Source organism: Pan troglodytes, chromosome 5 (genome assembly GCF_028858775.2).
Source record: "Pan troglodytes isolate AG18354 chromosome 5, NHGRI_mPanTro3-v2.0_pri, whole genome shotgun sequence".
Lineage (NCBI taxonomy): Eukaryota > Metazoa > Chordata > Mammalia > Primates > Hominidae > Pan > Pan troglodytes.
Genome location: NC_072403.2, coordinates 95,120,244 through 95,138,613, shown reverse-complemented (window position 1 = coordinate 95,138,613; position 18,370 = coordinate 95,120,244). Strand labels below are relative to the sequence as shown.

The window sequence follows — 18,370 nt, the reverse complement described above, 5'->3', positions numbered from 1 at the left end:
GGGTTTAATATCCAGAATATATAAGGAACTCCTACAATTCAACAACAAAAAGGCAAATAATCTAATTTTTAAGATGGACAAAGGATTTGAATAGAAATTTATCCAAAGAAGATACACAAATAGCCAATAACCAACCACAAGATGTTCATCGTTAGTCATTAGGGAAATGCAAATCAAAATCACAATGAGAATACTTTATACCCACTGGGAGGACTATAATAAAGAAAGACAATAACAAGTGTTGTGTTGGCAATGATGTGGAGAAACTGAAACCTGCATATACTGCAAGTGGAAATAAAAATTGGTGCAGTCACTTTGGAAAAAAGTTTGCCAGTTCTTCAAAAAGTTCAACAGAGTTACCAAAAAACTTGGAAATGGCACTACTAGATGTATACCCGAAATAAATGAAAACGCATGTCCATACTAAAACTCATACATGAGTGTTCAATAGAGCATTATTTTTAACACCCAAAAAATATAGAAACAACCCAAATGTCCATCAGCTGATTAATGGTACGTGAACACAGGCCAGGCGCAGTGGCTCATGCCTGTAATCCCAGCACCTTGGGATGCTGAGGTGGGTGGATTACCTGAGGTCAGGAGTTCGAGGCCAGCCTGACCAACGTGGATTTAAAGAACACAAAAAATGAGTCCACTTATATACAGTATGATTTATCTAACATTCTAGAAAAAACAAAACTATAGAAACAGTAAACAGATCAGTGTTTCTAAGGGCCTGGGAGTGTAGAGGAAGGGGAGTGACTAAAAAAAAGGCATAGAGGACTTTTTAGGGTGATGTAAATATTCTGTGTCTTGATTGCAATAGTGGTTATATGACTCTACGTGCTTGCCAAAATTCAGGTAACTCTACAATGTAAGAAGGGCTAATTTCAGTGTACATAAATTAACTTCACTAAATCTAACCAGAAATATGCATTCAAATATCAGTAATGTCATAATCATATGCAGAAAAAGTAAAGTATGATCAATCAAATTGTTTAATTTTTCAAAATGATCCTTGAGGGTTTTTTATTCCTTGCTCATATTAAGAGTATAGCACTCTAGAGATATAAAGCTTGCCCTCTGTTGTTAATCTTGAAATTAAAAAGAAAAATACTGTATAAGTAAGCAATAAATGTGATTTTTCTTCCTATTATCTTTCACTATCTGTTTTAGTACATCTTCTCACATAAATTCCATACGGAATCTGGCTATATTACTTTATCTAAAATTCACTGCTTATAAAGAAGGCTATGAGGCCAAGGTGAGAGGATCACTTGAGGCCAGGAGTTAAGCTTTTAAAAATAATAATTATTATTTTGGCCTTTAATTTTCCTTGATAAATGTAAGCTCGATGAAAATAGGAACTTTGTTCATTATACAATCCTCAATATATGTCTGGAATAGTGCCTGACTCTAAAGAAATATTTGTGAAATGAGCAACCATATTTTTAGACCTACCATTAGCTCAATATCACTGCCAATTATATAAAGTTGATCTTCCATAGAAAGCTTCCTGTTTAAATGGGCAAGAACATACGTGATTCCAGGTAAACGCACAGCAGGACTGGTGAGAAGACTACCCCACAGGGCACTGTAGAATGCTGACTGGTCCACAGCAGCAGCAACCTTTTCCAACAACATATTTGTTCTGAGGTATAAATAAAGTGGTTTAAGAAGGGAAACATTTAGTTTCATATTTTAAAAAATAAATCATTCTTTTCCAAAAATGTATGCAAACATCCATGCTACAGTCATATGTTCCACCCTGGAAACAAGTGTGATAGACTGAAAGAAGAATATACTTTAGAGTCAGAGGACTGAATTTAAGTCCTGGCTCCACCATTTACTAGCTGTATATGTTGAGGAAGTCACTTCATTGTTAAGTTCAGTCTCCTCATCTGTAAAATGAAGAGAACAACAACAACAAAACACTCCACCACAAGAACTATCTACCTCACTAGGTTGTTAAAGTACGCTAAGTAATAAAATACCATATACATTTTAGTTTTTTAATAAGAATATTAGTAATGAGATATTAGAGATACTTAATGCCATCATGCATTGCCTACAAATATTAACTCCCCGAAAATAATAATAGGGTCCAAACAGATCAAATAACTTTATTTGAATAGTTAGATATCAAGAGTACCATGTCAACAGCTAGTGAAACAGCACTGTACTGGTACTAAGCTATTTTCTCCCATTAGCAACTTAAAAATTGTTAGTGCATGGACTAATCTTCCATTCTTATCACTAATCTAAATGTCCTGTTATATTATTTTAAATTATGGGTCACAATTTTCTTGAGTGACTTATATGTGCTTGGCTAAGGACTAAGTGATTTGTTATTAGAATAACACAGATAAATAGGTATTATGTTTGTTTTAAAGATGAGGAAACTGAAAAAATTTCAGACACTAAGAAAACTTCCCTAAGCTCAGTGTCTGTATAGGCAAGATTTCAACTCAGTACATCCACCTCCGAAGTCTATGCTTTTATCACTAGCTATATTTTCAGTATGATACATAGACTAGATAAACTATAATAATGTTTCATTGCTATAGAAATATTCATGTGATATACTGAACTGTCTAGAATAATTCATTTGTGATGTTAAAACATATTTGACCTAAATATGCTTGCTGACAAATCCATGACTTCAATTACATAACTGCACCAAATATGATCTTACCTCTCATAGTACTCTGATCCTTCTTCTAAGCCAGGAAGAATACCAGTAAGCAATCCCTGTAGACCAGGTTTCAGTGTTTTACCCAAAGGCAGATAATATATCTCATACAAACTGAGCAATGTTGGTTTCACAGACATGGCAGCATTTGCAAGAAGAGGAAATAATCCAGAACTATTAAAAAAATAAAGACAAAGGAGAGGGAAGCAAAATAACTATACAATATTAATTCATATGCAATTATATGTATAAATATTTTTCTGATGAAAAAGTTATACTGATTGGCTTAAAAATGATACCTGTATATGAATGACTACATCCATTAAACCAGACCAGTTCTCTCACCTGGGTTTTATACTTATAAACCCAATAGCTACCTAGCTGTTTCACAAAGTCCTCATATTTCACAATTCCAAAAACAGAATTCTCCCCCGATGTACCCCAGCAAAACATGTGCCTTCCCTGTAATAATTGTCAATTTCAAAATATGGCATCACTATCTATCTGGCTGACCAAAAGCTATAAATCTAGGACTGATCCTTGACTCATGCAATCCTCCTGCCTCAGCCTCATGAGTAGCTTTAAAAATCTTCTACTCTAACATGGCTGGGTAAGTTGGCTCATGCCTGTAATCCAAGCACTTTGGAAGGCGGAGGTGGGAGGACTGCTTAGGCCCAGGAGTTTAAGACCAGCCCAGGAAACATAGTGAGACCCCATCTCTACAAAAAATAAAAATTAGCTGGGCACAGTGGCATGTGCCTGTGGTCCCAGCTACTTGGGAGGCTGAGAGTAGAGGACTGCTTGAACCTGGGAGGTAGAGGCTGCAATGAGCTGTGATCGTGACACTGTACTCCAGCCAGGGTGACAGAGTGACAGCCTGGATCCAAAAATAAAATAATAATAATTTTCTACTCTAACCTGCAATCAGTTATCAAGGTCATCAAGTTCTCTCTCCAAGTCACTCTCCTAGATATTTTTTGAATATAACAAATTGTATCTCCACCAGATAGCTACCTAGAAGCAGCTGCTATCATATCTTGCTCTTCATGTTTTAACATGTATTGGTTCATTATTGCCCTGAAGCAGCTCTCAGTAAAACCTTTCACTGATTTCCCATTGCCAATGTGGACTTTAACATCTTTTAAGAAATGGCTACTACATACCTCTGTACAATCCACTGATACTCACCAATTTTACTCCTGTACCCTCTGCTCCAGCTATACTGAAGAATTCCTTTCTAGTTCCTTTCGGAACTTCCTATGCTCTTTTTAGTGCCCATACCTTTCCATATGCTGCTCTGACAGATACAATTCCCACTCCCTTACTTATATCCTCCTTGTCTGGGGGATTCCCAAACTTTCAGGCCTCAGCCTAAGAAGCCATTTCCTTAGGGAGACTATCTCCTAATTAGACTAGGTTAGGCCCCATATTTGATGTTCTCATAGTACCCAATATTCACTTACTAAAACACTTATCATTCTTTATTTGAATTGCTTAATGTCTATCTCTTCCAACGGACTGTAAATATCAGAAAACAAAGGACCATGACTATATTTTTATTTCTGTATCCTAAGTTTCAAGCACCATGTCCTGTACTTAGCAAGTGATGAACAAATGAATTAGGAATCTCTCTTGCTCCTAGTTTATAAAAAACAGAAATCATCAAGAAAGAATGGCTTCAGTTTTCTACTTTTCTGTCTCCCATTTTAGGTACTGTTTGATCTAAAGATACAGTCACAGTCTCTCAGTCTCTTCCAGGCTACCTTTTTTCCCATGTGCCCCAGGGCCATGACCCGCCTGTCCAGGGACCTGCTTCATCCATTACCTTTTTTCTTTTCTGTAATTTTTCTTTCTGAACTGACATATTTGCTTTTTAATATAAATGTACTCACATATTTCCTCATAATTCTAAAATGAGAAAAAAATAACAGCAACAACCAAACCCCAAAATCTTTATTCTAACTAACCTACTGGCTTAAAGCTACCAAACTCTATCAACTGTTAAAATATATATATATATATTTTTTTTATGAATTTCTTCTGTTTATCTTCCATCATTAATCAATCACGATACTTCTACCTCCTCCACTGAAACTGTTCTCATTTTGGTCACCAATGTCTACCAATTGCCAGATCCAATGCTCTATCTTCAGACCTTATCCTATTTTATTTAACATGTGATACTATTAACCAGAGCATTCTCTTGAAGCACTCTTCCCTTTTGACTTCCAGGACTGCTTTGTCTCCTGGTACATTTTCCTTTCTTTTCTCTCTCTTTTTTTTTTTTAGATGGACTCTCACTCTGTTGCCCATGCTGAAGTGTAGTGGTGCAACCGGCTCACTGCAACCTCCACCTCCCACGTTCAAGTGATTCTCATACCTCAGCCTCCCCAGTAGCTAGTATTACAGGCACTCACCACCACACCCGGCTAATTGTTGTATTTTTAGTTAAGATGAGGTTTCACCATGTTGGGCAGTCTGGTCTTGAACTCCTGACCTCAGGTAATCCACCCACCTCGGCCTCCCAAAGTGCTGGGATTACAGGCGTGAGCCACTGAGCCCGGCCTCCTGGTACATTTTCTATTTCTGACTCTTTTTCATTGGCTACTTTCCCCCACCTGATATTAAATACTGAGACTCCTAAATACTCTTAAAATGATCTCATTCCTTTTTTCCTCCTTGTTATTTACAATGTACCTAGGTAATTTCAATTATTCTCTTGGCTTCAACTGCCACCTAAATGCTGACTGCTCTATAGTATCTGTCTAGTCTGCAATCTAGATTTGTATTACCAAAAGCTCACTTTACATACTCATCTAAATTTTAAGGCACTCAAAACTCCACTTCTAGCCTTCTTAACATCTTTGTGCACTGCATCACATTAAAAAGAAATAAGCTTGAAGAGGCAATATGGTATTCTATCATGTAATAGGTTATAGAACTTTAAAAGTATTTGTATTTATGTTAAACCATAAACCTTGAGATGAAAAAATCATTAATTAAAAATAAACATATCTACATTTAATATAAACTTTAGTTTTTAAAATAGTTATACTTCAAAAAAGTATAGAACAATGATATCATTTACTCCATAACGTGTGTGTATGTGTACAAGAATATCTGCCATATTTAGAAATGGTATTCTAGATTTAATTTTACGTAACATACTAATGATAAAAATAGGTATACTACAACTGAAGAATAACTGCGTTGCTTAAACTTTCTGTTAAGAGTTAGAAAGTAGCAGGCATGAATTATGTAAATCTTGCCTTGAGAAAGGAAAATCTACCAATTATTAGATAATTACATGCAACACTGATTCAGCAATGCTCAGTTTTCTTAATATCATTCTTTGAATGTATTATTTATTACTATCAAAAATACCTTTACTGGCCTTACATACTATCTTTAAGACATCCATGCTCAACTGGACGCAGTGGCTCACGCCTGTAACCTCAGCACTTTGGGAGGCCGAGGCAGGCGGATCACGAAGTCAGGAGTTTGAGACCAGCCTGGCCAACATAGTGAAACCCCGTCTCTACTAAAAATACAAAAATTAGCTGGGTATGGTGGCATGTGCCTGTAATCCCAGCTACTTGGGAGGCTGAGGAAGGAGAATTGCTTGAACCTGGGAGGTGGAGGTTGCAGTGGGCCAAGATTGTGCCACTGCATTCCACCTTGGGTGACAGAGCGAGACTGTCTCAAAAAAAAAAAAAAGACATCCATGTTCATTTCTCTTTAATAATATTTCCTTGCTCATTTCTCTTTAATAATATTTTAAAATATCAAAGAATTGAGTATAACAAATAGCGTTTCTTTATTCATTAAACAAATATTTATTAAGGGTATACTGTCTGTCAGTTCTTCAGGATACTGAGAATGGAACACTTAATCACAGTAAGAAATCCCTGCTCTTTAACCTCATAAAGCTTATTTTTTGGAGAGTATATATGTATATATTTTAATTGCTGGTTATTATATGTCTTAACACATACATACATACATATCAGATGGTGATAAATGTTACAGCAGAGGAGAAAAAGTTACAGGAGAATAACAAGGAGAGTGAAGCATAGATAGGTTCTAAATAGGGTGGTCAGAGAAAGCTTATCTGAGCAAAAATGAGAGAGTAAACACATACACAGTAGAAAGGATCAGTAAATAAAAGTTGGTTTTTAAAAAGACTAACAAAATTGATAAACTCCTGATAAGACTGATCAATTAAAAAAAAAGGATGGCTTGAGTCACCAATATCAAGAGTGAAAGAGGAGACATCACTATAGATCCTACATGCTACAAAGATAACAGTATATTAAGAACTTTAGGCTGATGCATCTAAAAATTTAGTAAAAATAGGCAAATTTTGAGAGAAAAAACTTATTAAAACTGACATAAATAAATTTGAATAGTCCCATAACTACTAAAGAAATTAATCTGTAATTACAAATCTTCCCACAAAGATAAATTTCAGATAAAACCTTCTAAATAATTATACCAATGTTATGAAAACTGTTCCAGAGAACAGAATAAGAGAACAATTTGAAAGTTAGCATATACTAGAAAACAAAATTAGATAAAAATGTAAAATCATAGCCATTCTCTACTAAACAAAGATGGAAAAAAAGGATTCTAAATCATGAGCCAACTGGATATATTCCAGAAATGAAGGGTTGATTGAACCTTCAAAAATATTTAACATTTTCTACCTGGAGTGAGAAATAAGACAAAGATATACTTGCCCCTACTCTCTTTAACACTTTACTATAGACCCTAGTCAATACAATAAGGCAAAAAAAGATATGAAATTATTAAAATCGGAAAAGAAAACTCACCATTCACAGATAGTGTGACTATATCTCAAAATTCCAAAAGCTATTAGAAAGAACAAGTGAACTTGACAAAGTGTCTGAATACAATGTCAATACAGAAAAACACCTTCATCTTTCTACATTCTAGCAGCAATATACCAAGCAAAGATTTCTTAAATAAGAAGCAAAAAGGACTACTTAATAAAAGGTTGATAAATCAGACTTCATTAAACTAAAAAAAACTTCCTTCAAAAGACAGCATAAAGAACTTTTGGTTCTTCAAAGATACCATTTAGAAAGTTTTAAAAGTTAAGCTGCAGAATAAGGGTAATACATATAGTTGGATAGTAGGGGTTTTCACTAGAAGGGGGTAGGAGGGAACTTGCTGGGTTGACAAGAATGTTTTATATCTTATTTTGAACGGTGGCTACGAAATTGACTAAATTTGTCAAAACTCATCACATTGAACATTTACGATCTGTTCATTTTATTGAATGTAAATTATATCAACAGTTTAAAAGAAAAGTTAAGTCGTTAAGAAAAGGAGAGACAGACAGAATTAGTGACCTGGAAACTAGGTCAGAAGAAATTCCTGAGAATGAAGCACAGAAGGACAAAAAGCTAGAAAATATGAAAAATGATTAAGAGATGGAGAAGCCATAGTGGGAAGACCTAATAAGTGGGGAGAGAACAGATGTGGTGAAGGCAATCTCAAAAGATAGTGGTTGAAAATTTTCCAAAATTGGTGAAAGGCATCAATTCATAGATTAAAAAAAAATTTTAATGGTTTTTTTGGGGAAAAGGTGGTGTTTGGTTACATGAATAAGTTCTTTAGTGGCGATTTCTGAGATTTTGGTGCACCCATCACCCAAGCAGTGTACACTGTACCCAAAGTGTAGTCTATTACCACTCACCCTGTTATACCCTTTCTCCAGGGTCCCCAAAGTCCACTGTATCATTCTATGCTTTTGCATCCTCATAGCTTAGCTCTCACTTACAAGTGAGAACATACGATGTTTGTTTTTCCATTCCTGAGTTACTTCATTTAGAATAATGGTCTCCAATTCCATTCAGGTTACTGTGAATGCCATTATTTCATTCCTTTTTATCCAATTCACAGATTTTTTAAAGTCCAACAAATACCAACAGGATAAATAATAATAATAAAAAAAACCTACCTAAAAACACATCACAATAGAATAGAATACTAGGGATAAAAATGTGGAAGAAGGGCCATTTCAGATGATAATTAAGCAAGTCTTCTGAGGAGCTGATATCTGATCAGAGACCTGCATTTGAGAGTTACAGGGCAAGAGAATAGCAAAGAAAATGAGTAATAATAAGCAAAGAGACCTGTGGACCTGAGTGGAATAAACTGGGGGGAAAAGAATAATAGTTTAGTTTTAGTTTATTAAGAGTTGAGGTCACTGACAGAGCCAGGGTCAGAGTACTTCAGGAAGTAAAGTATTCAAAGCCATGTTAAAGCCTTTTTCTTAATTTTTCTGAAGTGTGCTGAGAAGCAGTCAGTAGACTTTTTAGCAAGACGGTAACATTATTTAATATATTAAAAAGATTACACTGGTACTATGTGGAGAACAGGGTAGAAGAGGATAAGAAGAGATGGTGGATGAATGTTAGGCCAGTGACGAAGCCTGAGCTAGAGATGATGCTTACTTAGACTGCATGCTGCCAGTGAAGGTTCAGGGAAGTAGATGTATTTGAGACATATATCAGAATAGTAGCTAACACATGTATTAAAAACGTACTATAAGTTGCCCATTGCATTTTACATGTATGAACTCTTTCAATTCTATTAACCACCCTATGAGGTTGATAATCTTATTTCTGTTGTGCAAGTGAGGACACAAACACAAACAGGTGAGGACAATGGCCCCAGATCACAGAGCTAGTTTGACTCTACCATCTCTTCTCTTAACCACCATGAGACATAACTCTGAACAACAGACTGTGTACACCGGAGGTGGGAAAATGTGGGTGGGGAAAACAAGGTAACAAGTGTAACTCTCAGATTTGAGGGTTATATAAATGGATAGATGGTGATACCATTTATTGAGCTTTAATACAGTACACTGCAGGAAGGTCAGGTCAATAGGAGAAGAGGAAAGTTTAGTTTTAAACAGGTTGAACTTTAGTTGCCTTTAAAGATCTATATGGAGATGTCAAGCAAGCAGGAGTTTAAAGCTGCTGCCAGCACTGGAAATGTCCAGCTGGGAGTCAGCATATAGAAGATAAAATAGTTGTTACCAGGGGCAGGAGAAAATGGGAAATGTCAGATGAACAAATCTAGAGATCTAATGTACAACATGAAGACTATAATTAATAATATTTTATTTGGGATTTTTACTAAATAGATTTTAACTGCTCCTGCCACATACACAAAAAATAGATAACTATGTAAGATGATGGCTATGTTAATTTGTTTATCTATAGTAATTGTTTTATTATCTGTTGGTATCTCACATCATGTTGTGTATCTTAAATGTACACAATAAAATTTAAAATAAAAAATAAATCATGGGTATGGCTAAGTTTGCCTAAGGAGAGATTACAAAGTGAAAATATAAGAAGGTGCTGCACTAAATGAGCCCTAAGAAACTCTGTGTGGAGTTTGGGTAGAGGAGGAAAGACTGGTAAAGGAGACTGAGAAAGAGTAACTGAACAGGAAAATGTTGTATAATGAAAGCCAAAGGAAAAGACTGTTTTAAGTGGAGAAGAGTCAACCATGTTGAAAGTTGCTGAGAGATCAAGGTATCCTATTTTTTTCTCAGGCCAGTTTTCAAGCTTAAAAAGGTAGAATGTACTATAGTCTCAACAACTTTGAATGAAAACTTTTAATAAATGATATCTAAGAATAAAAAACAAAAAGACATTAAAGACTGTTCTACATTTTTCTGAATCACTTAACTCAAATATTTAAGATTGATATCTGAGGCCGGGCGCGGTGGCTTATGCCTGTAATCCCAGCACTTTGGGAGGCAGAGGCAGGCGGATCATGAGGTCAGGAGATCGAGACCATCCTGGCTAACACGGTGAAATCCCGTCTCTACTAAAAATACAAAAAAATTAGTCGGGCGTGGTGGCGGGCGCCTGTAGTCCCAGCTGCTGGAGAGGCTGAGGCAGGAGAATGGCGTGAACCCGGGAGGCAGAGCTTGCAGTGAGCCAAGATTGGGCCACTGCACTCCAGCCTGGGTGACAGAGCAAGACTCCGTCTCAAACAAAACAAAACAAAGATTGATATCTGAAAACTTCTAATCACTAAGGAGTTTTTGATTTTTAGTTTTTAGTGCAGAAAGTATAAAATAGTTTAGCAATACATTTTCTTTATATTATTTGTATATATATAGTAAAATTATTCTTACCTATATAAAAAAAGATCTTTGGCAAGTCGCTTAGGTCCAATTATTTTGAAGATAATTTCATATGTTTCAAGCGCCTTCCGATGAACTCCACCTGGTAATGCTGGATGTAGACATTGAGCTAGGCGTTTGCCTATGGTCAGCTTTTTGGGTACTACTTGGTACTTTGCATTATTTTGTAAAACCTTGAAGAAAGCATTTTAATGTAGTTTAGAAAAACAAAATATTGCATTCATTTTACTTCCATTTTCTAGCATAGTATTATAAAAAATGATCATTGTAGGTCTTTGTGTTTTGTTAGCTACATTTGCCTATATATACCATATTTAAAATTAAAACTGAGGAAATGTTACAAACTTTATTAATTTGTTTAAAAAATAAACTCGTTGCCTGTTAACAGAATAACATTTTTAATGAAAAATGATATTTTCCAAAACAAATTTATGGAGAAGAGAGGCATTTTAGATTTTTTTTGGTAAATTTTTAATATTTGATGTGAGAAGACAGCTGGAATGTTACATGAACATGTAACATGGAATGTTACAGCCTTCAATCTATTTTTGCTACTTTGAAATAAAGTCTGGCCTCACAATAGATATTTACAGTACTTGGAAGAGGTACAACCATTGTCCTAGTATATCAAATTACAGCAAGTAATTCTAATGCTTATAAGAAAATCTACATGAGATTATCATTGCCCATTTGTTTTTATAAACTGATTTTTCTAACTGGACAAAACAACTTTTTGTTTTATTTATTCAACCATAACATTTCCTTAGAAATAATGGTCAGGGCAGAATTTCTGTACAGAGACCCTATCTTACCAACCACTCAAAGGAGATTAGTTAAGTAAAGAAGATCTTATAATAAATGTAATCCTTTAGTTTGAACCTAGAAGTCAGTATTATAATCACGTATTGATAGAATGTCACAAAGTGAAGACTCAGAATGAATGCAGACTATGTTAGAACTGGAATTTAGAAGAAATATGCAAAGTCTTATTTTACAGAATAAACTGAGGTTGAAATAATAGGTTAGTGCAAAAGTAATTGTGTTTTTTTGCCATAATATATGAAATGACCATCAAAGGCAGTACAAGAGTATATATATGTAAAAGAGCATATATATATATGTGTATGTGTATATATATGTATACGTATATATATATATATGTATATATACACACACACACACACACATGCAATCCTTGCCTTGTTCCATCACAATTTTGGCTAAGTTTCATAAACAACTTCGGTATTCTTCTTTGAGTTATCTAGATACCATGAAATCTATTTTTGTGGATATTGGTTAATCTAAAAAACTAATTATGTACCTAATTAGGCAAATTAATTTCCATCATTTAATGACTTGCCTTTAAAAAGAGTTCCCAGTATATCTTCAGAAACAGACTCTTCAAAACTCTTTAGAAAAAAAAAGAACCTAACTACCTTTAAGCAAACTTGTACTTTTAGATGGAATTTCTTGTGGATGTTGTAAAGGAATAAAGAATTATTCAAACTTCAAAAGATAAATGTTAGAAGTTCTAACGTCAAAGAGAAGCTTCTGAATCAAATTTTAAGACAAATCCTTGACATACTGAAAATGGTAACTTTTCTTTTTATGATATCAAAGTGATTATCTGTCGTGTCAGGTTGAAAACTAGTGTCCTGGTGTGGTATTGTGAGTGAGAGTGTGTCTGTAGGTTTTCATCCATGGTTCCTGGCTCATAACTCCCACAGCCCTTATTATAATATGGGGAACTTTGGGCCTCAGAAGCAGGCCTCAGAAAACAATTTCTCTCTGACTTTTCCTGCCCTCTTCTCATCTCCTTTCTCTCCCTACGGCAGGAATCTTCCCCTGTCTCGGAGCTGGCCGTAACAAAATTCTCTGGACTACTTGGTCTCATTGTAGGTCAAAGACCCCCATTTCAGAAGGGGTCCTGCCCCATACCCAGAAGGAAGGAATGCTGTAGAGAGGCCAAGAAAAATCTGACAGACGGGCCTTGCTGGGTTCCCCCACTTAGTCTGTTATTATTACATCATATCTTTTCTTTTCTATCACATTTCTACACAGCTGTCCATGCTTCAATCATGCCTATCCCATGAAGTCTCAAAAGGCCCAAAAGGATGATTAGAGAGTGTCCAGGCCAGCTGAACACATGCGGAGGTTCCTGGAGGGTGGCACTCCTGAGGAGGGCATGAAAGTTCTACGTCCCTTCACCCATACCTCACACTATGCATCTCTTCACTTGTATCCTTTGTAATGTCCTGTATAATGAACCAGTACCCTAAGCTCTGTGAGCCGCTCTAGCAAATTAAAGCTAAAGAAAGGATTGTGGAACTTTATAGCCAGTTGATCAGAAGCACAGGTAAAACAAACTAGGGCTTGTGATTGGCATCAAAACAGGAGGACAGTCTTATGAGGCTCAGCCCTCAACCTGTGGGATCTGATACTATCTCCAGGTAGATAGTGTCCAAATTGAACTGCAGCACATCCAGCTGGTATCCACTGTAGAACTGCTTGCTTGCTGGTAAGGGAGAAATAACCACTTGTTTTAGGGTTATAGAAATCTTCTGCATTCATTGTCATGGTGAGAGCAGAGGAAAAACTATCTGTATTTTTTTTCCCCACACATCTTATTATGTATTTTAAGACAAACTTCTTTCCTAATTTGTATGTTAAGGCTGGGTATAGTGGCTAATGCCTGTAATCCCAGCACTTTGGGAGGCTGAGGTGGGAGGATCACTTGAGGCCAAGAGTTCAAGACCACCCTGGTCAACATAGCGAGATCCTATCTCTAAAAAAATAACTAGCCAGGCATGGTGGCATGCCTGCAGTCCCACCTACTCAGAAGGCTGAGGTGGGAGGATCCCTTGAGCCCAGGAGTCTGCAATGAGCTATAATCATGCCACTGGACTCCAGCCTGGGTGAAAGAGTAAGACCTTGTCTCAAATAAAATAAAATAAATGAAAATAAAATAAAATAAAATAAAATAATAAAATAAAATAAAATAAGTTATTGGAAGGCCACTCCTTTCCTATGTAACCTCTTTAATATTTAGAAACACTCCCATTCAATAACAATTTTAAAAAAACCTTAACTATGGGTATGCGGTAAAAAAAATTGATGTTTAAAAAACAAAAAGGTCAAAATGAAGAGCCAGAGGTTGATCAATGATGCCACAACAATAACTGAATAAAAACCAGACATGTCTCAAGAAGAATTACTCAAGGACAAGCTGCAAGGCGTAAGCAACTGCTTGTATATACTCGCCTTTGTAAAAAGTACCAAATTGTAACTATAGCTTGCCAGGATAGAAAATGTTTCCTTGTTGCTATATGTCATTTGGAAAGAACACAGGAATTACTGCTTTCCATTTGTAGGTTTTCATTTTGCTGTCAGGAATTCCAGCACCATATCTGATGCTCCATTACAGAAATTTACTAGCCCTCATAGTTAGCATATTTGCTTCCTTCTCTTCTGTTTTTATAGCTGATAATCATGGCGATAACTATATTTTTCAAGCATTGTTATTTCTTTGAATTAAAACTTCCAAAGCCTTAACAATATGCTTGACTACACAGGCATGCAACTCATGAAGAAAAATAGCACTACCAAGAGTAATCTAAGGTTCATTTATGTTTTTGCATTCTTACTTCAAGATTTCGAGAAATCTAACAAGTACAAACACAGATTTCTAATTTTTACTCCTTTTATGAAATGGATAATACAGACATACCTTATTAAGTTTTCCAAGTGCGGATATCAAATCTGCCCATTCACTGGAGTATTCAAAATTCTTTAGTGCTTTGTCAATTGCTGCTACATAGTTTCTGTATTTGGAGTCACTCAATAACTCCAGCTCTTCTGTGTTCATCCTCCCACAACTTCCCACTAGAGATCAGTTCCAAACTCATGTAAAGTCATTACCTACAAAAGAGTTTGCAGGAGGAACCAAGGTTACAAAGTATTAAAACGGATTCATATGATCTTACTACAAAGGTAATGACTAACTTGAAAATGTTCCTTACTGTTAGCAGTGGTTGAAACTCTCCTCAGCTAGTGTTCAGGGTCATGGAAGTATTCAAAGACAGCCTGAAGGATAACTACTTGTGTGTTCCTTCCTAGGAACTGGAAAAATGACTGTGAAAATTTAGTAAGTAAAAGCATAGACAATTTTCTTATACTTATTTCAATTTAGAATCATGTTATTTCTCTGTCATATTTGTTTATGTAACATTTCTGATATATATATGCTCCTCTACTTTGTTTTGATCCTAAAATACATTAAGTCTGGTTAGATTGGAAGAATCAAGAACACAGGGGAAGAAAGAAAAACAAATAAATGATTCGGAGATCATTTTATTAAGTAATAAGTGGGCATCTAGTATGAAGGCCCATTAGCTGTTTGGAATTAGACTTTACTTTGAATAAAACTGACAAGAACATGTGGTGGTTTAAAGTATGTCCACAGCTGAGTACAGTGGCTCACACCTGTAATCCCAGCTACTTGGGAGGCTTGAGGATGGAGTATGGCCTAAGGTCAAGGTTTCAAGACCAGCATTGGCAACACAGTGAGATCCTGTCTCTAAAAAAAATAAAAATTAGCCAGGCATGGTGGCACCTGTAGTCCCAGCTACTCAAGAGGCTGAAGTGAGAGGATAGCTTGAGTCCAAGAGTTCAAGGCTGCAATGAAATATGACTGGGTGATAGAGCAAGACTCTGCCTCTATTAAAGCAAAAAAACAAATCCACAAATTCTTTGTTATTTCTTTGAAAAAGTGGTTCCCAATCCCCCAGCACCTTAGGGTCAACTTTGTGACTCATTTCTCATGAAAAGAATAGGGTAGAAGAGACAACGTGTAACGGCCAACAGGTCATAAAAGCACTTTGGTTTCCTCTTTACTCTCTTATCATTAGTTCTGGGGGGAGCTAGCTGCCACATCATGAAGACACTTTCAAGGAGCCCTATGGAGAAGGCAGGTCTCGTGACAAGGAGCTGAAGCTTTCTGTACAGCCATGTGAGTAAGCCACCTTAGAAGCAGATCCTCCATCCTCAGCCAAGCCTTAATTTGACTGTGGCCCCAACTGGCATCCTGACTATAACTTCATGAGTGACCCGAAGCCAGGAATACATGAGCTAAGTCTCTCAAATTCAAGACCTACAGAAGATTTTGTTATAGGCCACTGAGTTCAGGGGTCATTTGTTACACAGCAATACATAATCTAGGGTAATAGGAATAATTGAATTAAGGTTCTACTTAAAAACCAATGTGGCTCCCCTTCAATTTTTCTGGTATCCTAACTGACTTCTAACTAACTTGGTACCTTTCTCTAGAGCTGGATGCATGGACCTACAGGAAGGTCTAAGAGTGGGCCTTAGGGGATGCTAACACAATTCAACCAAGGTAAGAATAGTCTTTCCAACAAGTAGTTTGGGATAACTGAATATCCCATGTGCAAAAGAACAAAGTTGACTCCTTCACATCTACACAAAAGTTACTTTAAAATAGATCAGAGATCTAAATGTAACAGTTAGAACTATAAAACACTCAGAAAAAAAATATAGGATTAAATCTTTGTGACCTGTGGCTAGGCAAAGTCTTCTTAGAAATAAAACTGAAAGCCAGGCACGGTGGCTCACGCCTGTAATCCTAGCACTTCAGGAGGCCGAGGTAGGCGGATCGCTTAAGGTCAGGAGTTCAAGACCAGGCTGACCAACATGGTGAAACCTCGTCTCTACTAAAAATACAAAAATCAGCCAGGTGTGGTGGCTCATGCCTGTAATCCCAGTTACTCGGGAGGCTGAGGCAGGACTATCACTTGAACCCAGCAGTCCGAGGCTGCAGTGAGCCAAGATCACACCGCTGCACCCCAGCCTGGGCAACAGAGTGAGATTCCATCTCAAAAAAATAAACAAAATAAAATAAAATTAAAAACCAAAAACACAAGCAACAAAAGAAAAAATAAATTGGACTTCATCAGAAGTAAAACTTTCGTGTTGCAAAGGATAACATTAAGAAAGTGAAAAGACAACTGACAGAATAGGAGAAAATATATCCTCCATATATCTGATGAGACTTAAACTAGATAATAAAAAACTCTTCCAAGCCAATAATAAAAAGACAAATAATTCAAAAGTGGGCAACAGATGTGAATGGACATTTCTAAAAGGAAAATGTACAAATGGTCAATAAGTACTTAAAATGACACTCCACATAATCATCAGGGAAACAAATCAAAACCACAATATTTCATGACTACTAGGATGGTTACAATAAAAAAGATAGACAATAAGCGTGGTATGTAGAAACTGGAACCCTCATACACTGCTGGAGGAACATAAATTGGCGTAGCTCCTTTGGAAAACAGTCTGGTAGTAGTTCTCCAAGGTTCAACATAGAATTACTATAAGCCAGAAATTCCACTCCTACGTATGGTGTAGACACAAGAGAAATGAAAATATATGTACACTCAAAAACTTGTGTGAATGCTCATAGATGCATTATTCATAATAGCCAAAAGAAGAAATAACCCAAATATTCATCAACTGACACACAAATAACTAAAATACCATGGAATATTATTTGGTCATAAGAAAGAATGAAATAGTGATACAAACTATAACACGCATGAACCTTGAAAACATTGTAAGTGAAAGAAGCCATTGACATAAGACCACATAGTATATGATTCCATTTATATGAAATGACAGGAATAGAAAAATCTATAGAGACAAAGTAAATTAGTGGTTGATTAGAGTGGGGGGAGAAGAGGAAAAGAGGAATTGGTGGGAAATGGAGAATGAACTCAAAATGAATATAGGGTTTCTTTTTGGGGTGACAAAAATGTTTTAAAATTGATTGTAGAGATGGTTTCACAATTCTGAATATACTGAATATCATATTTTATATATATATTTTTTGTTTGTTTGTTTTTGAGACAGAGTCTCACTCTGTCACCCAGGTTGGAGTGCTGGAGTGCAGTGGCGCCATCTCGGCTCACTGCAATCTCCGCCTCCTGGGCTCAAGCGATTCTCCTGCTTCAGCCTCCCGAGTAGCTGGGATTACAGGCGCCTGGCACCATGCCTGGCTAATTTTTGTATTTTTAGTAGAGATGGGGTTTCACCACGCGGGCCAGGCTGGTCTCGAACTCCTGACCTCGTCATCTGCCTGCGCTGGCCTCCCAAAGTGCTGGCATTACAGGCGTGAGCCACTGTGCCCAGCCCATATTACATACTTTAAATTGGTGAACTGCATACTCAAAATATATGAATCACCTTAAATTACATGTGAAATTTACATGTCTTACATTTTATTGGGGAGAGTCTACTTCTTTCATAATATTCTCAAACAATAGTTTTTTTTAACAAAAAGGTTAAAAACCACTAGAGAATATAGCCAATGAGTAAAATCTGTTTGTACTGAAAAAAGCTACAAATCTATTGATTTATAAAATAAAAATTTCCTTGGTTAAGGTTGTGCCAAAGAGAGG

The 18,370-nt window shown here is 36.2% G+C and overlaps 1 protein-coding gene across 32 annotated transcripts in view; it reads right to left on the bottom strand.

The window, feature by feature from the left end:
• DOP1A (DOP1 leucine zipper like protein A) overlaps positions 1-18,370 on the bottom strand; it is a 101,157-nt gene that overhangs the window by 56,745 nt on the left and 26,042 nt on the right. For 22 of the 32 annotated variants that reach the window (XR_001718560.3, XR_001718561.3, XR_010158089.1 and 19 more), the window contains exons 2-6: positions 14,909-15,001; positions 14,617-14,807; positions 10,881-11,062; positions 2,696-2,866; positions 1,462-1,651 (exon numbers count right to left, since the gene is read on the bottom strand). Coding sequence is in view for 26 of the 32 variants with exons in the window: in XM_016955916.3 (XP_016811405.2) it covers positions 1,462-1,651; positions 2,696-2,866; positions 10,881-11,062; positions 14,617-14,754 (681 nt within the window). In the remaining 6 variants the exon portion in view is untranslated. Of the gene's footprint in view, positions 1-1,461; positions 1,652-2,695; positions 2,867-10,880; positions 11,063-14,616; positions 14,808-14,908; positions 15,021-18,370 lie in introns of all 32 variants that reach the window. The other 10 variants (XM_016955918.4, XM_054686087.2, XM_054686090.2 and 7 more) reach the window with 3 other exon arrangements.